Below are 24,839 nucleotides of genomic sequence, written 5' to 3' on the forward strand. Positions count from 1 at the left end.
ACAGTCCTCAAGTCTTAAAGCACAAGTACACTTCCACAATTACACAATAAAACAAGGTTCACAATATTGCAGCTGGGCTCACTTCACTTCATTCTTATCTCTCAGTGTCTGGTGACGCCTCGCCCCTTATTATAAACCTGCAAGGGCATAGCTCACAACATTCTAGGAGGTTCAAGGAAAATGTAGTTCTCAGAAAGTCTGCAAGTTTTCATGAGATTCTACAAACGTCCAGAAAATTCTAGGCTAATGAAAAATGAATCCACATATGGAATACCTGAAACATTTTACTTCAAACATTCTATTTGTGGCAATAAAAACAACATCCCAAGCCTCGCGTCCCAGTCACTTGGCCCTAAATCCAACCCTGGTTGCTAAATTATGCAATTATAATTACAGAATCCTGGTAAAGCAAGCGCTGTGTCTTCTGTATTCTATCTGACTGGCTATTGTAAATGTTTTTTTAAGCCTTAAACTCTCGAGCCTCTTATTTCCACAGCTATGCATTATGGAACATCCTGTAGTAGATGATGCAGTGTCAGTCCTATTTTGCTGGAATGTGTGAAAGATTACTTGTCCCCTACTTTAAAAAAGAAAATTACAAAAACATTACACTGAGTCTTTATCCTGTTTGTTTGAAAATATTAATTTGGCAATAACAAACTAGCATGGAGAGCTGATCTATAAATGATCCTTTCTCATCGCATTGTATTAAACCAGCCACACCGAGCAGGTAAGAGACAAGCTCTAGGAAGTGTCATCTTTTATGGTGTACAGACAGATGTTGTTCAGTGTAATAGTTGGGAGTGGGGGTTTTTTTGTTTGTTTGTTTTTTGGTTTTGTTTGGCCCAACTCGCGTATTGTGACAAATTTCTTGTAACTTAATGCTTCTCGGGATTGTATTTTGCCTTCAGGGCTGGGTGGCTGGAAGGTGTATTGCCACCCTTACTCCTGCTGCCAGCAGTGCAGCCTTCACACACTAAGCCCGGGGGGGGGGGGGGGCTGGCAGCGTGGCCCTTGGAGGCCAGGAGCAGGGGGGGGCCCTGGGGGCCGTTTCCCCCTAAGGCTGGTCCTGACCGCACTGGCCTGTGCGGCACCGAGCGAGCCGGCCCCACGGACACCCCCTGAAGCCGCAGGGAAGACCCGCCCCGGCACGGGCTGCCTCCCCCAGGGCAGGCACAGCCCACGCGCCAATAGCGAGGCTCCCTATTCGGAGGCCACGCCCTCGGGAAGGCACAGGCAGAAGCGCGCATGCTCCAGAACAGCGCGCATGCTCAGTTGAACAGGAAGCGCGGTGTGCATTATCTGGTCCCCGCGCGGCAGTTTCCGGCGCTCGCTTACCTAGGCGCATGCTCAGTAGGAGCTCGGTGCCGGCTGTGGGTGAGCGCGTTTCCGGTCTGTGCCCGGAATGTCCGACCAGGGCCCGGCCGGTGGCGGGGCGGATTCGGGGCTGGATGCGGCTCTGGGCAAAGTGCGGTCCCGGCGGAAGCTGCCGACGGCGGAGGAGGCGGAGCTGTTCGAGCTGGCGCAGGCGGCCGGGATCGGCCTCGACCCGGAAGTGTTCAGGTGGGGGGGCGATGGCGGGGGGGGGCCGCGCGCGCTGGGCGAGCTGCTGACCCCGCGCCCTCTCCCCGCAGGCTGCTGCTGGACCTGCTGCGGATGAACGTGGCGCCCCTGGCCGTGTTCCAGATGCTGAAGTCCTTGTGCGCCGGGCAGAGACCGGCCCCCAGCGGCCCCGCCGAGACCGGCCCCGAGACCAGAGGTCAGGAGCGGCGGGTTATTGGGGGCCCCTCCCGCCGGGCTGGTCCTGGGGGAGCCCGGGCCCGGCTCACGTCCATTTCCCTGCGGGAGGGGCCCGGGCCTGGGCCCGCGAGAGACGGCGGTCTGGGCACAAACAGGCAAATCCCTCCCGCGCAGGAGCCTCTGGGCTGCCCCGGCTGGGTCCGCTGCCCGACCGCGGGACGGAGGAGAGCTCTGTTGCCGTAATTAAAGGGCTGGGAGTCTTATTTAGGCAAGATGCCAATTAGACATTCATGTCTGTTAACTAAGAGGATTTTTACACCAGGCGAATAAAAATCTCGCCCTCTTCCTAGCTCATCTCGCACTCTCTTATTGCTGCTTATGTCATCACTTAAGTCCCTTTAGCCATACTGAAAATGTCAAAAACAAATAACCTAAACCGTAGCCTGAGCTCATATACTCGTAAAACTGTAGCTACGTTACGGCTGTAACTAGTATAGTTTTGTTGGCCAAACAAAAAATCACAAATCTGAGAACGCAATGCCAGTAAAACTTTTAAGTATAGACCAGGCCTTACTCCAACTCCCCAGTTCTCATCATCTCCTTTCTAGACAGTCTAATTTCTAACACTGTAAGAAGTAGGAAGCGACCTCTTTTGATAAAAGCATCAGGCTCTAGTTTTTCACAATAAAGAAGCAAAAGGCACAAGACCTATTTTTCTTTAAAAAAAATATGTACATTCTGTTGCTGCTCTTTCTCCCTTTCCATTCTTTTTTGGAAGTACAGTATATTGTATCACAGTTTCCCGTCTCAGGTGAAAGTGACACTCTTTCCTGCTGAGAAGGGCTGGGTTCATCTTGCTCTGTATCTAGTGAATGTTCTTTCCATTAGTCCTACCAGACTTTCAGCAGGCACTCATGTTATAGGGATAGGTGTGTTATAGATACCGTGACAAACAGAAGGAGCATGTTAGAGAGGAGTTCCCCACCAGAAGCCTGGGACTGAAAGTTCAAAGCTGTAATTGGCCAGCAAGGAGTCTGTACCAAACCAGTATGTACTGTCACAGCACTAGTTCATCTGGGCCCCTTAGCTTTAGTCTGTTCTCTGATGTGTTCTTGCCACGGTCCTTTGGGTTAATCAGTTATTAGTTGATTAACTGCACTGTAAATGCAAGCAAATGTTCGTACGTGTTTATGGTTATCTGGGACCAAAAACTGTACTCTAGGGGCAGGGCCTTATGGTGTGCAATTTTCATCCTCTGCTTTTTAGTGTTTCTCCCCTTCTTTCCTTGGTTTTCCTTCTGTCTTATCCGTCTTGATCATACCCACAGAATCACTAGCAAAGCAGTCTGTTGCTTCTATTGGCCTTGCTAAGGAAGGCCAGCTGAGTCTCCCTTGCATTGCTCCTGAAGGATTACAAAAACTGAGCATGCCAAATTAAAGAGGTTTGGAAGTAGCTCTCTGGGAGCCTTTAATATTGGAAACAAATTATATTAAATCATAGGAAAAGAAAATTGCAGTTGATGCTGAAAGTCAAAATGAGAGCTGTTTATCATGTGACTGATACAGACTTGTATGTTTCTGGCAATGCCTTTATTCTTAGTCTGAACTGTTAGCCATTAAAAGTGCTGTGTAAGTGGCATGCTTAACTTGGGATCAGTAACACCTGATCAAAACTAAAAGATGCCAAAATACAATTCCAGTTCACCCCACCTGGCTACAGTAAGCAGCTGTGGGTGATTGTATAAGGGAGACACAACTGTAGTGTGGCTCTGCAGGATTCCACATGGCTTGGCTTTGGCCAGAATGGAAATGAATATGAAGAGATCTCAGTACTAGAATAAAGAATCACATTTTAGGTATTTAAAACAGTCATTTTGGTATTTAAAGTAACTTTTTTCCATCTATTGGGAGTAGCCGTGTTAGTCTGTATGCACAGAAACAACAAGGAGTCCAGTGGCACCTTAAAGACTAACAGATTTATTTGGACATAAGCTTTCGTGGGTTAAAAAAGCTCTCTTCAGATGTGTGGAGTGAAAGTTACAGATACAGGCATTATATAACAACACATGAAGAGAAGGGAGTTACCTCACAAATGGAGGACCAGTGTTGACAGGTCCAATTTGATCAGGGTGGATGTAGTCCGCTCCCAATAATAGATGAGGAGGTGTCAATTCCACAAGAGGCAAAGCTGCTTTTGTAATGAGCCAGCCACTCCCAGCCCCTGTTCAAGCCCAAATTAATGGTGTTAAAATTGCAAATGAATTTTAGTTCTGTGGTTTCTCTTTGAAGTCTGTTTCTGAAGTTTGTTTGTTCGAGAATAGTTACTTTTAAATCTGTTTATAGAATGTCCAGGGAGATTGAAGTGTTCACCTACTGGCTTTTGTATGTTTCAATTCCTGATGTCTAATTTTTGTCCATGTCATTCTTTTATGTAAAGACTGTTGGTTTGACCAATGTACATGGCAGAGGGGCATTGCTGGCACATGATGGCATATATAACATAGTAGATGTGCAGGTGAATGAGCCCTTGATGGTGTGGCTGATGTGGTTGGGTCCTCTGATGGTGTTGCTAGAGTGATTTCTTTATTTTCCTTGTTGGGCCAGTCCTGTAGTAGGTTATATCTGGGTACCGGTCTCGCTCTGTCAATCTGTTTCCTATACTGACCTCTATACTTACCTACATGCCTCCAGCTTCCATCCAGGACACATCACGTGATCCATTGTCTACAGCCAAGCTCTGAGATACAACCAAATTTGTTCCAGTCCCTCAGACAGAGACAAACACCTACAAGATCTTTATCAAGCATTCTTAAAACTACAATACCCACAGGGGGAAGTGAGGAAACAGATTGACAGAGCGAAATGGGTACCCAGAAATCACCTCCTACAGGACAGGCCCAACAAGGAAAATAACAGAACACCACTGGCCATCACATACAGCCTCCAGCTAAAACCTCTCCTGCACGTCATCAACGATCTACAATCTATCCTTGAAAACGATCCCTCACTCTTAGAGACCTTGGGAGACAGGCCAGTCCTCGCTTACAGACAGCCTCCCAACCTGAAGCAATTACTCACCAGCAACTACACATCACACCACAGAAACACCAACCTGGAACCAATCCCTGTAGCAAACCTCTTTGCCTACTCTGTCTTCATATCTATTGTAGTGATACCATCATAGGACCCAACCCAATGCCCCTCTGCCATGTACATTGGCCAAACTGGACAGTCCCTACGTAAAAGAATAAATGAACAAAAATCGGACATCAGGAATGGTAACATACAAAAGCTAGTAGGTGAACACTTCAATCTCCCTGGACATTCTATAACAGATTTAAAGTAACTATTCTTGAACAAAAAACCTTCAGAAACAGACTTCAAAGAGAAACAGCAGAACTAAAACTCATTTGCAAATTTAACACCATTAATTTGGGCTTGAATAGGGGCTGGGAGTGACTGGCTCATCACAAAAGCAGCTTTGCCTCTCTGGAATTGACACCACCTCATCTATTACTGGGAGTGGACTACATCCGCCCTGATCGAATTGGACCTGTCAACACTGGTCCTCCACTTGTGAGGGAACTCCTTTCTCTTCATATGTCAGTATATAATGCCTGCATCTGTAACTTTCACTCCATGCATCTGAAGAAGTGGGTTTTTTATCCACGAAAGCTTATGCCCAAATAAATCTTAGTCTTTAAGGTGCCCCTGGACTCCTTGTTGTTTTTTTCATCTTTGATGCATACTTCCTTAAAAGAAAAGCATCACAGTTACTTTTAGATTCCACCTAGGAAATGGTGTACCCTTGTACATTTATTTACAACATTCATTTAATGTTGGGGCTTATTAACTCAAAATACCAATTAAGTGCTTCAGGAAAATGCCCTGTGTGGTTAAGACTTGTTTTACTGTATTAATGGCTGGCAAGCAATGTGGAAAGTGCATTTATGAAATTATATTTGACACAGTATATTTGAAAACATTTGAAAAAAATATTGGTACATTTATTACTACTAAATGATTTTTGTTTAACAGAACTTTAATGTAATAACTATTCAAGTCTAAGCTGTTCATCTGGGGACTTCAAAATTTTAGAGGAGCATCATAAAAGTAGACTGTTAAAATGACAAGATTGTGAAATTGATGTATTTAAGAAAGCATGTGAGCTATGTTACCATTGTTCAAGAGACAGCTTTTCTTTTTCTTTAAGGGTATTGAGCATTCATTTACATTCACGACTCTGTTCTTTTTCTCAATAGACGTATGGTGTTTTTAATGTGTTTCTATGTCTCTCTTTGAATTAGAGGTCTCATTTCTCTCTGCCAAGAACAGTAAAATCCCTGCACCACTCTCCTTTTCCTCTGCCCTTCGATCTCCAAGACTAACAGCCCCTAAGATTGTGGTCTACAGTCCTGCTGATGCTTGCTCGCCTCTCTCTCAAGGTCCCCCTCGTTCCTTCCAGTTTTCTTGCTGCCTGTTCTCTCCTTTTACAGGTTGTGTTTATTAGTTTATCTACGGGGGTTGGTGCAGTCTGTTAGGACATTGAGTCACATTTGCATTGTGAGTCCTTTAAGTTTAGACTAAAAGAAACAGTGTACCCTCTAAACAATACGTTCTAATGTTAACAAACTGTCAGGAATGGGTAATTTTAAAAATAATTAAAATTTACAGGTTAAAAATAAAACATAAATCTTATTTTAAAAATGAAAACTGATTCACTTTGCTGTTGAATTAAGAGACTGAATTCAATTGTGAAAAATTCTCTCTATCTTAGTCTAAAAAGTGCCATATGCGTAGACAGCCAAGAGAAGTTTAGGAATTGCATATTGTGGCCCAGAATCTGCAGACCAATGTGTGAGGGTGGGCTGCTGTGCCCACTCAGAGCTTGCCTGAAGGCTGTCCATTCTTAATGCATTGCAGGATTGGAACCTAAGAACTTCCTGTGAATGATGGATATTTTTGTCAAGGTTTTTATCAGTGACTTTATCAACGCAAACTGGTGCATGCGCTCTGCCGGAGAGCTTGTGTGGAGATGACTTGCTATAAAGATAAATAATGCTTGAATTTATATCGGTCATATGCATTGGCCATTAGGCTTAGGGCTTGCAAGCCTGTTTCCATTTAAGGCCCGTGTTTTCTGATTTCCATGTGTGTTTCAGAAAGTTATCTTTTTGGGTTGAAGTCTTCCATTCTTTTGTCTCTGGTAAATTGTCTTTGGAAGCTTGAGTAAAATCCCTTTAGCTCTTTTTGAGTGGGGATGGGGTGAGTTCTGTCACTCTGCCTTAAAAACTAAACATTGTGGCTGAGGTAAGGAAGCCAGCACACCTAAATATGGCCTCTATGGCCATTGTGATTTTTTGTATGTTTAAAATCCATTTCCAAATAAGTTGTAGTGTAGCCATTTCAGTATATGCTGCTGTGCATGCATAGGTGAGAGATGCCTGCTTGCTTTTGAGCTGGGATATCTTGGAGGAAGGACATGACCACTCAACCTTTAGAGCTTAAAACTCTCAGACCAATTTTGTTTTAAACATGCACATCTTGAGAATTGCTACAGAATAGCATAGGGCTGAGATTTCTGTCTTCCATAGTTCTTGAAGTTATGTAAGCAGAAACTTCCTGAATGAAGCACTAGTGCTACAGGTCCCAGGGATACTGTCCAATTCCACCTTTTTAAAAGTACATGACAAGAATATTAACTTTTTAAAAATGCACTTAGGTCAGGAACTGCCGGAGTGAAGATATCCCATTCAACCTGAATTCTGCCCCTCTGTGTTTGTGTTACAGTAGTCTCCAATTTCATGCAGTCATATCTTTTTTCCCTTGTGACCCCTGCCTCCATCAGTGCACAAGATGGACGGCATTATAGTGAGTGGGGCAGTTCAATACTCCTTTTATCCTCTCCTCATACTTTGGGGCCAGACACAGAATTTCGGGTGGCAGGGGAGATGGTTGATGGGTTCTCATCTTGCCCATATCTCAGATGCATTTATAGCTCAAATTTTCTCCGCAAACTTCAGTGGGGCCCCAGACCTACCTGTTTGCATGCTGAGCCGACTTTTTTGGTAGGTTTTAGAGAGGAAGCAAAATTCTGCTTTAAACAGAAACTTAGCCACAACACCAATAGCAGAAGAGAGAGACACTGAAAACTCTTACCTCTTTCTGTAATCCTACCTCTTCATTTTTGGGGCATCCAATGTGATGGTATGCTCGAGAGCTACAACCCAGTTTTAGACATGATTTGTTTCCCATTCCCCCAGTTTTGGTCTCAAGTATCCCTTACTTATCACTTCTAGACCGCTTTGGAGTTGTGCATATTTTCGTGTAAGTACCTGAGTTTCCTATCAAAACTATTTGAGATTCTGCATAGCCAGTACACACAGTCTTCCCTTTTGGTCTGTCAATTTCACCTCAAGTCATAGGACTTGCTGGACTGGATCAGACCCAAGGGTATCAGTGGCCCGCACTAGATGCTACAAGGGAGGTGTAAGAAACCCCATGGCAAGGATAAGCTGTCCCCAAGATTGGCTTAAGCCCCGAAGTATTAAGTTAGTCTTTGAGATGACCTTTGCATAATCCCACTTGCGGAATCAGGGCATCTACATCACAAGCTTCCAGAATCTTTCTTTTGCCCTTTGGGGCCTTAGTTAAATTGCTCTCTGGATCCATCCAGGTCAGTGCTGCTGCATCCCTGAAGCAGTATCTTCTGTCCCAGGGTAGTCTCAAGTCATGTGCCTAGCATCTCTGCTTGAGAGAAGCACATCTGCTGGACACATGCGACGTCTGTTGGGCTTTTGCTCCTAGAGCCTGCAGGGATCAAGTGGCCTCTTGCTATGGTCGTTCCTGGAGGCAAGGTCAGCCAGACTACAGTTCTGCTGGCATACTCTCTCTCAGCTTAAGCTGATCCTGCTGTTCCTGGTTCTGCTGGTGCAGTCTCTCCATCTGAAGCCGCACCTGACACTTCTTGACCTTCTCTCTTGTTCTGACGCTCTTGGTCTGCCCTCTTTTTTGCTCCCGGTCTCCGAGGTGCTGGGTTTCCAGATTCACTCTGTGCCTTTCTGCCTTTCTTGTTGGGCTGTCTGCTGCTCCTGTTACAGTGCTGTGCTTCCTCTGTCAGTCTGTCTGTTCCCTGTTTCTCTCCAGTATGGTGGATCTTTTTGCCAGCAAGCTGGAGGTTCTCTGCAAACCTGGGCTGTCATTCCTTGACTGGTCATTTAGACTATTGCAGATCTACTAGCTGTCATTTTGTCTGTTCTTCAGTGTTAAGCTGCCTTTCTCTGCATTCCTTAACCAACTGATTTTTCTTCAGCTGTTCGTAATTCATTTTTCTCTGTCTCTTTTGTCACTCTGTAGTTCTCATCATTCCTTTTCCCAAAAAGACTATTGAGACTTTTTGCTGTGTGGTTTTCCCTTCTAGGTAACTTGCTTTCACTGTTGCTGACACTTATGCAGTTCACACTGCTGCAAATCCCACCGATGCCACCATAAATGTCACGGGTCAGGGTAACTGCCCCTGTATTTGCTCTCAGTGATCTAGCAAAAACACCTATTCTAAGGCTTCCAGCTCCCCAGCCATCGCCTTTTTGGGTGCAGACATGTTTCTCTGCTTTCTGACGGGTATTTCCGTGCTGCACAGCTCCCTGCCTTTCTTGTGTTTTTCCCAGAAGAGACAGGCTGCCCAAGTGCACCTGCTTGCTTTCTCTTCAGCAACTGATGAGCAATTGTCAACAGAAGTAAACTACTAAACATTTCTTTCTATGCAAGCCAATTTTATTCTTTAGGTTAAGACACTACAGAAAAAAAATCACTTTTTAAAGTAATAGATGAACCTATATGCATGGTAATAAGCTTACCAGGGTTCACCTCAACCCCAACATGGATTCTGCAGGAACAGTCCTTCAGATTCTCACCTGTGAGGGTTCCTTGAGGTTACAATTTAATCACAGCTTCAGAAGAAAAATATTGTCTTGTGAGGCTTCAGCAGGTCCAGTCCTTCCAACGCTACTCTAAAGATTGGGGCCTTCTATGGACCATGGCTCCTGTCTGTTTGCTGATTCAGGAAGAAGGCTCCAACCAGTTTAAAACCAGGCTCTTTATTCAAGAAATCTGTTTGTCTGGTGGTGCCTACAGAATCCAGTATGAACTAGTATATGGGCACTTCTCCAGGGGATGGCTTCAAAGGGTGGTAACGGAGGAAGTACCTTAGTATCCCCCATCTACTAGAGAAGGTACATGCAATTCCACAATAACACATACACAATTTCATTTTCAATACAAGTGGCACACGTATCCCCACTCCCCAAAGGATTCAGTCCAATTCAATAAGATTTAACTTAGAGTACGTCTATACTACCCACTGGATCGGCGGGTAGTGTTCGATGTATTGGATCGATTTATCACGTCTCATCTGGACACGAAAAATCGATCTAATAATTGACGCCTGTACTCCACCTCGACAGGAGGAGTAAGTGGAGTCAACGGGGGCGCCGCGGCAGTTGACTCACCGCTGTGAGGGTGACCAGATAAGTCTAATTAAGATACTTTGACTTCAGCTACGCAAATAGTGTAGCTGAAGTTGCGTATGTTAGTTCAAACCCCACCCCCCCGCTAGTGTAGCCCAAACCTTTGTTTAGTAAACAACTTTCACAGTATTGCAGGAAATTGGCAGGCTGTCACAAGTACGTCATACTGAGTGAACATGAAAGTCTAATTTTGAGCCCGACACAAGTGACTTTTGGGGGGCTCTGTTGATTCCACAGCTTGAGCATACTTGCAACAAATCAGATTCGACAGCATGCTAGTGTTGGTAAATCAATTACAATACCCACCGAGGCAGCAGTGACTCCAGCAGGAAAAATGGACCATGAGCCCCAGTGCAGAGCAGGAAGAGGCTCCAGAAACAAAGTGGACCCTGACCACTCAACTCCAGTGGTAAGTTTCCAAGGGCCACTGCAGAACAAAGAAGGATTGTGGGGCAACAGGTTCTCTTCCTCCACTCTTAAATCTTAAAGTGGATCTCAAGTGCCCTGGGGAAGGAAACAGGGCTTCGAATCAACATCCCCTTCCTCCCAAGTCAACCAGGAGGGCTCTGACAATGAGCCCCCACTTCCCGGAGGAAACGGGACCCAGAGATCTAAGACAGATCGCTCGAGAGAGCTCCAGGCGTTAAGGAAGACAAGGTGCAAAAGCCTCAGCAGAATTTCTGTGCTCCCAAAGTGCACAAAAAAGGTTAAAAAATCTAAAAAAGGAAAGAAAAAGCACAAAAAATCCAGGAGATAGACGTCCTCTGACTCCTTGTCGTCCTCTCTCTCCACCACCGAGGAAGGCAATCTATCTGGCTCTGAATCCTGAGCAGGCTCCTGTGAATAAGCCTTGGAGTAAGTTTCTCCCCTTAAAATCCTCCCTTGAGGCTCTGATACCCCTTCATGCCTCCTTCGAGAAATGATTTATTGTTGAATGGAACAAGCCTGGTGAAGGCAAGCATTGTAACGAGCGACCTCAGGCTCTGTAAATAGTCAGGTACCAAAAAGCTCTGTTGCTGAGATACCAAAGGTTGATGCCACTCTAGCATCCCTCGCCAGGAATATGGTAGAGTTCTATCCTAAGGACTTGATGGAAAGATGGAGGCCACTCTCAAAAAGATCTTTGAAGACCCTTCCAGCACCTTTTGATCATCCCTGGCAGCGGCCTGCATTGCAGGAGCATCTCTCTCTTGTCTGGACAATCTCAAAGCATTTAAGCACAGAGATCATGCTGACTTCGGCTCTACTTTAAAGAGTCTCCCTAGCGTTAGTGTTTGTAGCTGATGCTTTAATGGATGTGATGAGATTCTCAGCCTGAGACATAGTTTCTAGCTCAGTAGCCAGATATCACATGTGGTTCCAACTCTGGAAGGTGGATCTTCATTCTAAGCAGCCCTTGAGCGTGGTCAAGTTTACAAGCACCCTCTTTTTTGGAGAAAACTTGGATAAGGTGGTGGCTGGCAAGGTGGCAAATGCAAACAGTCTATCTCTTCTCCACTGAGTGCCCTTGGAAGAGAATATAGACTGGCCATCAGACAGAGGTGCCCCTTTCACTCCTTGTCATCACAGAGATACCAGCGAAGGGTATTTCATCAACCACAGACAAGTGGACCAGGGAAATAGTGAGCTAGGGATATTTGCTTGAGCTGTGGGCTCCATCCCATCCACTCTTCATCCAGTCACCCAGCTCCTGTTACCTCATAAAATGCTATCTGATCCAGAAGTCCAGACAGATGTCTTATCACACTGTTGGCCACAGGGCCTACTTTATGCATTTCCATTACAGGGGAAGGTGGTCTTGAAAATAAAATTAGAACAGAGAATGGTGATACTAATTGTCTGAGAAGACCTTGGTTCTCAGCCCTGATAGAGCTGATGCTGAAGCACCACTCTAGCTTCTGTGGAGATAGGACATCTTTTGTCCAGACCTGAAACAGCTCCAATTAACAGTCTGGTTATTGAGAGGGAAGCACTAGAAGGTCTTAGTCTGTTTTCCAGAGTGATTAAGACATTGCTTTCATCTAGGAGAGTATGGACACTAAAGGCATACTTCTATATCTGGTCCAGATTCAATCAGCACCAAGAGCACACTGCAAATCCCAGAAATCCTGGCATTCTAATCATTTTGGACTTTCTCCAAGAAGGCATTTACAGAGGCCTTCAATCCATATCATTATATGTCAGGTGTCCACTCTTAGTAGTGTGCTATTCTCAGGAACCTCAGGTTCCCTGACAGACTAGTTCATAGGTAGCCAGATTCCTTTGGGCAGTCCGATTAGCCAGACTGATGATCAAGCCATTCTTCCCAAAATGGGACTTTCTGCTAGTTTTCATAGCTCTGAAAAACCATCCCTTTGAGAGTTTGATTTCAGTGTTGGCCTTTCATTAATCTGTTAAGGCTTGTTTCTTAGTCACTGTCACGGCCACCAGGTGAGTTTTAGAGCTGGCAGCCTTATCTGTACTGGAGCCTTGCTGCCTGTTCCACAAGGACAAAGTCATGCTCAGGACACTAGAATCCTTTCTTCCTAAGGTATATTTGTCCTTCTACACTTCCCGAGAAGTTGTACTTCCTTTGTTCTGTCCAAAACAATATCCAACTCACCACACCTTTAGATTTTCATCGCTCACCTAACACCTATCTCAAGCAGACAGAATCCATGAGAAGATTGGGCTCTCTATTTGTATCCTTTCACCCGAAATGCCAGGGGGCTCAGATTTTCAAAATCCTCCATCTGTAGATGGATTATGGAAGACTGTAAATCATCAGAGCCTCCTGTCCCAGAAGGGATTAAGGTGCATCACATGAGATCCTGAGCAATCTCTTGGGCAGAACAAGTGTGTCCACTTTGGAAATTTGCAAAGTGGCTCTTGGTCTATAGCTAACCCCTTAAGCACTACAAGATGGACCTTCTATCTTCTGCAGAGGCCTCCTGTGGAAGGAAGTTGCTGCAGGCAATGGCCCAGTAGTAATACGGGACGGGTAGTACTTTCCTACAGAACTTATGTTTCATAACCCTCCCTACATCTGTTCACTGCTTGCTACTTCCCAGATGTCCAGAATTATGGGAGACACTGGACTGCAGAACAGAAAATTTCTTAACAATTTCCTTTCTGCTGGCACCATCTCCTATAGTTCGACCCACCCTGGATGGCTCATGAGTCAAGGTCAGATATTAAATGGAATCTTTACCATATGTCGATCTTCTTTGGTCTAACATACATAGTTATGTTATCTCTGGAATATTTGTTAGTGATGTTATGCAAATTTTACAGCTTGGGAATAGTTTCAGGCAGCAAGCAAGAGCAGAGGGGACATGGCCAGACCACGTAGAGCCAAAACACTGATCTGGCCTCACATGCAGCAGAGTGGAGAAATGTGGGAGATGCTGTGAGACGAAAGAAAATTAGTAGGAAATTTTCTGTCATACCTCACTTCAAAGATCAGAGTCTACAGATGAGAACCAGCAGTGCCACACAGTGTTTTATGTAAATAAACAGGGAGGAACCAGATCAATGCAATTGTGCAGGGAAGCAGTCTTTGCATGGAATTGGTATATCCAGCACAATGTAACACTAAATGCAGTTCACCTGCCTACGCAACACTCTGGCAGACAATCTAAGCAGTGTGTTTTGTGAATCAATTTGTTCTGAGAAAAAACCAGAACTCTCAGTGACCTCTCCAATATCTCTAAGTCTGGTAGAAGAGGTGCTCAGAGCAGTGGGACAACGTATCATCCGGGTTTTGTCACACACCTCACAGCATGGAAACTGCCTGGTTAATAGACTTGGGGCAGAATGGTTCTGTTGATGTACAGAAGAAAGGAAAGTTACTTACACCTCAAAGAACTTCATTTACTATAGGTGTTTTTATGTACCTCACCGTCTCTTCCCCACTATTGCCAAGTCTAATGACCTGGACTTGACAGTGGTGCAGGAACTGAGGTTCAGTTGGCCACTCTGCCTCTTTTATGGCCTCTCGGGGAGGAGGAACTCTGCACCCCAGTGAACTTGGTGCAGCAACATACACTGTCGGCTAACGTGTTGCAGTCTCCAGCACATGGGCCTGTAGACGGGCCGACTAACCCCCGCGGCGCCTCCTGCTGGTTACTTCTGGGAATTAGCTCGTTTCCAGCTCCGGAGCGCCCTCTGCAGGCCGGTGATCCACCTGTCCTCTGGCCCCGTGTCCCTTCCTGGACCTGGTGCCCTTTTACATGGAGTGCTGCCCCCAAGTAGTCACCCCTTTCTCTGATGGTTTCCCCTTCCCAGGGGACCCCCACCCTCTCCCCACTTTGCCTCAGTATAGGCTACTGCCTAGTCTCCACCTAGCCCCTGTTCACTAGGGCAGGCTGCAGTATCAGCCACTCATCATAGGCAAAGGGATTTGGCCCTGTTGCCTTTGCCTACCCCTGGGTTGCTCCCTGCAACCCCCAGTACCTCTTGGCCTAATGCTACGCCACAGCCTGGGGCTTTCTAGGCTAGAGCTCCCCAGCTCCTCTGCCTTTTCCCCAGCCCTGCTTCACCCTAGGTACCTTGTCTAGCTCCCTACAGCCAGGCCCTTCTCCCTCTACAGCCAGAGAGAGACTATCTTGGGCTTCTGGCTTCACTGCCTCTTATAGGGGCCAGCTGGGCCTGATTGGAGCATGACCCCAGCTGAGCCTACTTTCCCCAGTCAGCCCAGGCTTGGGGCCCCAGCCTACAGGCTGCTTTCTCTAGGCACAGCCCCCTTCTCAGGGCTGCCTTTAACTCCTGCAGGGCAGGAGCAGGGATCCACCCTGCTACAGGGCCACGTTCACACTAGAAGTAGAACACACAAAAACAACACATCTTGAACTCCTAGTTATTATAAGAACGGCCGTACCGGGTCAGACCAAAGGTCCATCTAGCCCAATATCTGTCTACCGACAGTGGCCAATGCCAGGTGCCCCAGAGGGAGTGAAGCTAACAGGAATGATCAAATGATCTCTCTCCTGCCATCCATCTCCATCCTCTGATGAACAGAGGCTAGGGACACCATTCTTTATCCTTCCTGGCTAATAGCCATTTACAGACTTAGCCACCATGAATTTATCCAGTTCCCTTTTAAACATTGTTATAGTCCCAGCCTTCACAACCTCCTCAGGCAAGGAGTTCCACAAGTTGACTGTGTGCTGCGTGAAGAAGAACTTCCTTTTATTTGTTTTAAACCTGCTACCTATTTTCATTTGGTGACCCCTAGTTCTTGTATTATGGGAATAAGTAAATAACTTTTCCTTATCCACTTTCTCCACCTCACTCATGATTTTATATACCTCTATCATATCCCCCCTTAGTCTTCTCTTTTCCAAGCTGAAGAGGCCTGGCCTCTTTAATCTTTCCTCATATGGGATCCTCTCCAAACCCCTAATCATTTTAGTTGCCCTTTTCTGAACCTTTTCTAGTGCTAGAATATCTTTTTTGAGGTGAGGAGACCACATCTGTACACAGTATTCAAGATGTGAGCGTACCATGGATTTATAGAAGGGCAGTAATATACTCTCAGTCTTATTCTCTATCCCTTTTTTAGAGATTCCTAACATCTTGTTTGCTTTTTTGACTGCCTCTGCACACTGCGTGGACATCTTCAGAGAACTATCCACGATGACGCCAAGATCTTTTTCCTGATTTATTGTAGCTAAATTAGCCCCCATCATATTGTATGTATAGTTGGGGTTATTTTTTCCAATGTGCATCACTTTACATTTATCCACATTAAATTTCATTTGCCATTTTGTTGCCCAATCACTTAGTTTTGTGAGATCTTTTTGAAGTTCTTCACAATCTGCTTTGGTCTTAACTATCTTGAGTAGTTTAGTATCATCTGCAAACTTTGCCACCTCACTGTTTACCCCTTTCTCCAGATCATTTATGAATAAATTGAATAGGATTGGTCCTAGGACTGACCCTTGGGGAACACCACTAGTAACCCCTCTCCATTCTGAGAATTTACCATTAATTCCTACCCTTTCTTCCCTGTCTTTTAGCCAGTTCTCAATCCATGAAAGGACCTTCCCTTTTATCCCATGACAGCTTAATTTACGTAAGAGCCTTTGGTGAGGGACCTTGTCAAAGGCTTTCTGGAAATCTAAGTACACTATGTCCACTGGATCCCCCTTGTCCACCTGTTTGTTGACCCCTTCAAAGAACTCTAATAGATAAGTAAGACACGATTTCCCTTTACAGAAACCATGTTGACTATTGCTCAACAGTTTGTTTTTCTATGTGTCTGACAATTTTATTCTTAACTATTGTTTCGACTAATTTGCCCGGTACCGATGTTAGACTTACCAGTCTGTAATTGCCGGGATCACTTCTAGAGCCCTTTTAAAATATTATATTATTAAAGATAAATAATTTCTTTTCATATGCAAAACAATTGTCTCACAGCATACAGAGTTAAGGGAGGTGCTTTTCTGTACAGCTCTGGGCACTCCATTACCAGAAATATATTAACATATTGGAGGGAGAGTTTGAAATAGCAGAAATTTATTAGGGAATTGGAGGGACTGACTTATTATAAAAGAAGGTAAGTGTGTCTAACTTAAGTAAAAGTCAATTTAGAAAAGGTTCATAGATTCCAGGGCCAAAAGGGACCATTGTGATCATCTAGTCTGACCTCCTGTGTGACACAGGCCATAGAACTGCCCCAAAATACTTCCTAGAGCAGATCTTTTAGAAATAAACTAGTTTTGCTTTAAAAATGGTCAGTGATGGACAGTCTGCTGTGACCCTTGGTGAATTGTTCCAATGGTTAATTACTCTCATTGTTATAAATCTTGTCTTGTTTCCAGTCTGAATTTGTCTAGCTTTATCTTTGAGCCATTGGATCGTGTTATACCTTTCTCTGCTACGTTGAATAGCCCATTATTAAATAATTTTTTCCTCATGTAGATACTTGTAGACTGTGATCAAGTCACCTCTTAGCCTTCTCTTTGTTAAGCTAAATAGATTGAGCTCTTTGAGCATGTCACTACAAGACATAATTAAAAAATTGTGATTAATTGCACTGTTAAACAATAGAACACCAGTTGAAATTTATTTCCTTTTTTATGTTTTCCTGCTTTTTCAAATATATTTATTACGACACAGAATACAAAGTATATAGTGCTCTCTTTATATTATTTTTATTACAAATATTTGCACTGTAGAAATGATAAAAGAAATAGCATTTTTCAGTTCACCTCATACAAGTACTGTAGTGAAATCTCTTTATCGTGAAAGTGTAACTTACAAATGTAGATTTTTTTTCTTTTTTTTTTTGGTTACATAACTGCACTCAAAAACAAGACAATATAAAACTTTAGAGCCTAAAAGTCCACTCAGTCCTACTGCTTGTTTGGCCAGTGGCTAAGACAAACAAGTCTGTTTACATTTACGGAAGATAATGCTGCCTGCTTCTTATTTACAATGTCACCTGAAAGTGAGACAAGTACTAGTATTAGCTGAATTGAAATATACTATTTATTTTGTTTTTTACAGTACAAATATTTGTAATCAAATACAGGTACAAAGTGAACGCTGTACAATTTGTACTCTGTGTTGTAATTGAAATAAATATATTTGAAAATGTAGGAAACATCCAAAACATTTAAAATAAGTGGTATTCTATTGTTGTTTAACAGTGCGATTTACCATGTTTAACTTTTAATACTGCGACGAATCGCGATTAAAATTTTTTAATCGCGTGACAGCCCTAGTTATAACCATTGATTTTTAGTATTCCAGTAGTGCAAATTCTCCCAGGTTTCAATAATACCAACTAGGTTGAATTTACATTTTATAAATGAGCAATTCCCATTCCTCTTGGTGTTACCCAGGCTCCTAGCATTGTTGTATTGGCAGTTCAGGAATTTTGTCTCTTCATGTCCTTTAATTCATTGATTAATTGTGTTCTCAATCTCTCAGTTTTTGTGCTGAATGCTTATTTCTTCCCTCCCTTTACCCCTCCCCTTTTGTAAGTAGTTTATCCCCCTCCTGACAATTCTAGCCAGTCTGTCCCCAAGGAGATTGGTTCCTCTTCTACTGCACTGGAGACTGTCCAAACTATACAGCCTTCTTTTCTCCTAGAAGGTGGACCAGTGTTCCACAGAATCAAAGCCCTACACCACTTACCCAGTCAGTCCTTCACTTTCAGAATCCTCTGTCTTCGTTCACTCGTAAACCAGGAAAGATCTCAGAGAAGATTGTGTGGCCGTTCTTCCTCAGCACATTTCTGAGTTCCCTGGAGTCATCTGTTGTTAGTTATCCAGTGATGCAGTGTTAGTAGTGCCGATATGAGCCATAACCAGTGGTCAGCTTCAGAAGCCTATCAAATGGTAGAGCTGATGCTGATCTCTCACATAGCAACAGTTACAAGTAATGCTTTCTAACACCTCCAGTTGTCTGGGAGACACTGTTCCATCCTGACAGCCAATGACCTGGCCTCCGTTATCGATGCCTTTGCCTTTGTCACCTCTGTCGAATTGCAGCAATGCAATACATCTGGGCATGAAACCTTCAGTGCTTAGGAACCTCCAGTGGTTACAGAACGCTGCAGCATATCTCCTCAGCAACACAGCGGGTCTGACCTGGGTCTGATTCTATTCAGTGTCTTCATAAATGGTTTGGATAATGGCATGGAGAGTACACTTATGAAGTTTGTGGGTGGTACCAGCCCTGGAGGACAGGATTAAAATTCAAAATGATTTTGACAAAGTCGAGAAATGGTCTGAATTAAATAGGATTAACTTCAATAAGAACAAATGCAAAGTACTGTGCTTCAGAAGGAATAATCAGTTGCACAAATAGAAAATGAGAAATGACTGACTGGAAGGAGTACTGCAGAAAAGAGTCTGGGGGTTATAGTGGATCACAAACTCAGTATGTGTCAACAATATAGTGCTGTTGCAAAAAAAGGAAACCTCGTTCTGGGATGTATTAGTGGAAGTGTTGAAAGCAAGACAAGAAATAATTCCACTCTCCTCAGCGCTGATAAGGCCTCTGCGAGAGTTCTGTGTCCCGTTCTGGGCCCCCACTTTGTTACAGATGTGGACAAATTGGAGGAAGTCCAGAGGAGAGCATTAAAAATGATTAAAGGTCTAGAAAACATGACCTATGATGAAAATTTGGAAAAATTGGGTTTGTTTAGTCTGAAGGAGAGAAGACTGGGGTCACGTAACTGCCTTCAAGTATGTAAAAAGCACATGAAGAGAAGGGTGATAAATTGTTCTGCTTATCCACTGAGGGCCAGACAAGTAATGGGTTTAAGTTATACCATGGGAGATTAAGGCTAGGTCTACGCTAGGGGGGGGGGTGGGTAGTAGACCTAAGATACGCAACTTCAGCTACGCGAATAGCTGCCGCTCCCCCATTGACTCCGCTTCCGCTTCTCACTGCAGTGGAGTTCCCGAGTCGACAGCAGAGCGAGCGGGGATTGATTTTATCACGTCTAGTGTAGACACGATGATCTCTGATAGATCGATCACTACCTACCGATCCAGTGGATAATGTAGTCATACCCTTGGATTGGACATGAGGAAAAAATTCCTAATGGTAAGGGCAGTTAAGCACTGGACCAAATTACCTGGGGAGGTTATGTAATTTCCGTCACTGGAGATCAGTGATGGTCTAGGTAATATTTAGTTCTGCCATGAGTGCAGAGGACTGGGCTAGATGACCCACTGAGGTCCCTTCCAGACCTACAATTCTATGATTCTTTCCATGCTGCTGTTAAACACTCATGTCCGAACACCCCGTGTCTGCTGACAGGGTGGTTTGTTGGACTGCTCTCTGACTTCTTACGAGTCATTGAGTTAAGGAAAGGAGGTAAGGGAGAGCTGGATCCTTCCCTCTCCGCTACCTCTGTTACCCAGCACCTTCCCTTTCAGGGCTTCTCTGCGTAGGCACAAGCACTCCCCCTGGGATTGCACTGCACAAGGGTCAGGGCTAGAGCATGTGTTTCCAGCTAAGGAGCCTAGGATGAGTTCTGTTACAGCTGTGGGTGGAGTGGGCTGTAAAGCATCTGCTGGAAGAGAAAGCCAGGGGAGCCTTAGTAATCTGCTTGTGGGCCCAGGGACAGGAGAGGAACTCAGCCCTCCGTGCTTTCCAGCCAGGCCACAGGAATTAAACTCTCTGCCTAGGACACATTTGATTCCCTTCTCCCCCGCCCCGCCCCCCCCAAAGAAAAAAACCTGCCAATGATTCAAGCAAGGTTTGTGCAAACTTCCTTTCTATGCATGAATTATAAGAAGCCTCGAACTAACTGGAGCGCACCTTTTTGCATTAACATGTAGATTGCATAAAGGGCCCACTGTCTCTGAAATCATCCCACTGCCTCTGATTGTTACCAGGGACAACTAATATAACTGAAAGAAGGGGCTGAAAAAAATGGCTTCTGTCTCTCTGCTAGGCCTGTGTGTAGAGGCCATGTTACTGTTCTCCCACTAAGGCCAGTCTGTTGCTTTCCCTGGTTATTTGGGTCTCACACAACAAGGGAGAGAGAATTTTTTTTAAAAAACCAGGGTGTGTGTGATTGTGAACCCCCCGATTGTTGCAGGGGCTCAGGACTGGGCAGCAGCAATGAGCTTTTAACTCTGGTTTTCAAATTGACCAGTGTCTCCTAGTCCTCATGTCCACTTCCTGACTGGAGGCTGGTTTGAAGCACCACCCTCACTGTGTTACAAACAGAAATAGTTAGAAGAGCAGTTGGAGCCTTAAAGGCAGGGTCTGAGCCTTGGTTCTCTCCCTGTGGAAAGAAGACACTGCTCTAGTGGGGATGGGGAACCTCCGCAGTCCTTTCTGCTACTGAGGAATGAAGGGGGCAGCAACATCAGTCTGGGCAGAGAGCAGGCAAAGAGAACAGTGCTGTATGTAGGTGGCTACTCCTAAAAACACCTGAGGAATACTGGAAGCTCCCTGGGGCCTGATTGACCTTTGTGACACTGCTTCTATACCACTGCAGTGTCCTGTCTGCTGCCAGTGTGCCCTCCGTAGTGCCACCATGCAGCCTAGCCTGCCTCCTGAATACATCCATCTATTGAACCAGCTAGGTTTTAAACCCATCGCAGTATTGTTCAGACGGAAGAACCAACATTACAAGTCGATGTATGTGTCCTTGCATGTAGCTGTATGCACTTGGTCTTATGAACCTACATCAGCCCATTTGTAGGACACACTTGACTGCTCCTATTATAGTCATCTTCTCTGAGCTTTTGAGGTACTCAAATGAAGTCTCTCATGTGGAGTATCACTTGTATTTGTATCATGCTGCATATTTACAGAACACTGGGTCTCTGAAAAACAACCAAGTATGCACCTCAAAGTACAGGACATCATGTGTCAGTTCACTTAAATGGGGGAGCCTTTTATTAGCATCAGTATTTATTTCTTTACTGTAGGGGGAAGTCTCTTGAAATCCTTTCCTTTCATGGGTTGCACTAATGTGCGTTGATTTCCCTAATGTTCAGTATTGTTTAATACAAGTGTTGAGGCAGAAGTGCACACAGCACACCAACTCTGATTGTTGGGCCTTGTGGTGGTGCTTCCACGCACATGGTCTGACCCTACTCTATTGAAATCAGCGGGAGCTTTGCCATTGATGAAAATGAGAGGACTGACATCATACCTTTATTTATATATCCATAAAATGGTCTTTAGAGGGCTCGTTCTTTTATTCTGAGAAGTTTAATATAATGTAGAGGATAAAGGGCCAGATTTCCAGTAGCCAGATAGTTGGGCATTTGTGTGCCTGTCCTGTGGGCCCACGTCCCCTTTTTGTGTGAGAGAGACACGTACTTTGTGCCCACACAAATGAGGGATTTGCACTGTAACTGGACATGTGCATTCAAGGGAGGAAAGGTATTTACATGCACAAATGTGCACCTACTTGCTCACTAAAAAAAAAAATCATAATTTTTGGGGATGATTTTGTTGCCGTCTTTGATGAAGTAAAGTTAAATTTCTCCTCTGCAATTTGTGCGCTTTCATTGACAGCACTCGCATTAATAACGTTGCTTGAGTGCTTCTGAGCTTCAGCAAAGGAGAATTGCAGAGCTGGCTGGCTGGCTTTGGGCTGACAGATGAGAAGTCAACAGTAGTAGATTTTTCTTAAAAAAACAGCTGACATGTCTGAGGCCAATTAATGCATTTGCTGTTCATTGTGTTAAACTATTTACAGAGGCAAATGGGCCACTTACATTTTTATTCTTTGGAAGCCATTTGAATGTTTCTCTAGTGCGCTGAGGTGTAAATCTGTGCTGTTGGCAGTAGTGGCTTTCGGAGGGAGGAAAGGTGCTACATAGGAATGACTTTTTGGTAAGTAATGGAATAAAGTTTCTACAGGTCACTCTTCTATTGGCCATGCAAATTGCAGAGATGATTCTAAACAACATAAGTGAGTTGCTACTATATATTGTAGAGCAGGGGTAGGCAACCTATGGCACGGGTGCCAAAGGCAGCACGGGAGCTGATTTTCAGTGGCACTCACACTGCCCGGGGTCCTGGCCACTGGTCCGGGGGGCTCTGCATTTTAATTTAATTTTAAATGAAGCTTCTTAAATGTTTTAAAAATCTTATTTACTTTACATACAACAATAGTTTAGTTCTATATTACAGACTTACAGAAGACCTTCTAAAAACATTAAAATGTATTACTGGCACACGAAACCTTAAATTAGAGTGAGTAAATGAATACTCAGCACACCACTTCTGAAAGGTTGCCAACCCCTGTTGTATAGCTATCAGTCAGTTGTCTTACAAAACACCTCAACATCCTAATCAGGTAACTAATGTAACTAATTTGTGCAGAGAAAATATTTAAATTAGCTTATCAAATGCCTGCCCTTTGCTCTGATCTCTTTACTGGTATATGTTTTTCTAAAACTCTGTGAAGCATTGGAGCCGTTTGTTTGTTTGTTTGGCTAACTCCGTCCTTCTCATCCTTTCCTAGGGTAGATTGTTCTCCCGTGTTTCTTTTTGACCTTTCACTAGTGTAATTTTCTCCTTACCCTACATGATGTGCCTCCTCTAAGACAGCCCTCTCCCGATGAAGGAAGGTGTCAGGTCCTGCTCTCCCCACACCTCACTTGGTCTCTTTCTCCCCCTCACCTGCCCTGCCTGCAGCAAGTTTCAGTTTGTCCCCTTTCTCCTGCTGAATGTGGAAGGGGTCCCCTCCAGGTCTCTTGCTAGCTGTGTGCACCACACTTCCTGCCTTCTCCCCTTCCAGCTTGCACAGTGCTTACCCAGTGGTTTGCTCTGCAGCTGTGTTGCATCATAGACACAGCTAGCAGTGGTAGGATAAGAGCAGGATGGCTCAGGAGGAGTATTCTGTCTCCCTTCTGAGCCCAGCAAGACAATCTGTGAATGGCAGCTCCTGTGTGGAATCCAAATGCTGCCAGAAAACCCCAGAGCATGACCAGAATACCCAGGAGAGTTGAGAGGTCTGTTAGTCTGACAAAGTGACAAACAGGAGAGGCTCTGCAGGGTTGGACCCTGTCACTGTTACTTGTGAGAGGAATCAACTGTTGAACATTGGTTCACTTGTCCTAGCCATAACATGTTAGATGCTCTTTAAATTCTTCTCTAGTTGCAATTTGCAGTGTTGGTTTTCCTATGCTAAATGAAAGTAATTGCATAATGTGTTCACACGTTTAAAAACAGTGATTTATGCTATTTGATTTATCTGAGGAACAAATTGTAATGAATATGATTAGTCCTATTGCAGTTTGTTTAGGACTTATGCTACCTGACATCTGTTACAAAATTCGTGAACTGTAATTTATCTGTATAAATAAAATTTTGTCATCTAATAAAACCTTACCTACAACTTGAATTCTTGGGGAACACTAGCAGCTTGGGTGCAGTTATGTCAGATTAAAACTTTATAGTTAACATATTTATTTGTCCTTCCAGGGAGAAATAAAACCAATCCTTCAGTCAGCGGGACCCAAGGTCTGGCAGAACGTTGCAGCCGGGAAGGATCTGTCCAAAGAATGCCCCGGCAGCCAAGCACTAGCAGGCTCCAGAAGACTGGAACGTCTGGAAAAAGCAGTGGAGGCAGCAGTACATAGAGACTCAGAATAGAGTGCTGATGACCTTTGTAAATTCTCCATTAAAATAAGTGCAATGTAGCACAACATGTAAAAATGCAAATGATCCAAGATTGTGAACCTGCTCCAGTATTTTGTATTTATGAATGCTATAGAATATCACAGGTGATGTATACAAAGGGTCAGTTACTGTTTTCCTTTCCTAAATTTCTTTTGAATACAGCTGTTAATAAAGAATATGAATTTTTCGGGAATTGCTTTTAATTAGAATTCTGTTTAAAGCATTGCACTAAATTAGTGAGATGTTATTCTTCATTCTTCTTCATAGTGTCTGGCCTGCTCCATGCCTTATGAGTAGTCTAGCTCGTGCAAGAGTGCAGTCTCTCACCAACTAGAGATACCTCTATCAAGCTGTCCTGCAATGGCTCAAGAACATACCAACCTCAGGGCAGACTGGTATGAGCCAGGGCACAAACCATGAATTGGAGTTTTATATATACACTGGTGGTTGAAATGATCATGTGTAAACTCCTCAG

General features: G+C 44.2%; 1 protein-coding gene across 2 annotated transcripts; it reads left to right on the top strand.

Moving 5' to 3' along the window:
* The first annotated feature begins 1,327 nt into the window (after positions 1-1,327).
* Positions 1,328-24,557, top strand: LOC127030312 (mitotic-spindle organizing protein 2B-like). 2 transcript variants are annotated; one of them, XM_050916581.1, is made up of 4 exons: positions 1,328-1,563; positions 1,635-1,759; positions 6,047-6,235; positions 24,167-24,557. In XM_050916581.1, exons 1-4 carry the CDS (start codon positions 1,406-1,408, stop codon positions 24,322-24,324), a joined length of 630 nt encoding a protein of 209 aa, XP_050772538.1. In that variant the 5' UTR covers positions 1,328-1,405; the 3' UTR covers positions 24,325-24,557. The 2 variants fall into 2 exon arrangements, with proteins under 2 accessions (XP_050772538.1, XP_050772539.1); XM_050916582.1 differs by lacking the exon at positions 6,047-6,235 and having other exon boundaries at positions 1,335-1,563.
* Positions 24,558-24,839: the final 282 nt, after the last annotated feature.

Source organism: Gopherus flavomarginatus, chromosome 10 (genome assembly GCF_025201925.1).
Source record: "Gopherus flavomarginatus isolate rGopFla2 chromosome 10, rGopFla2.mat.asm, whole genome shotgun sequence".
Classification (NCBI taxonomy): domain Eukaryota; kingdom Metazoa; phylum Chordata; order Testudines; family Testudinidae; genus Gopherus; species Gopherus flavomarginatus.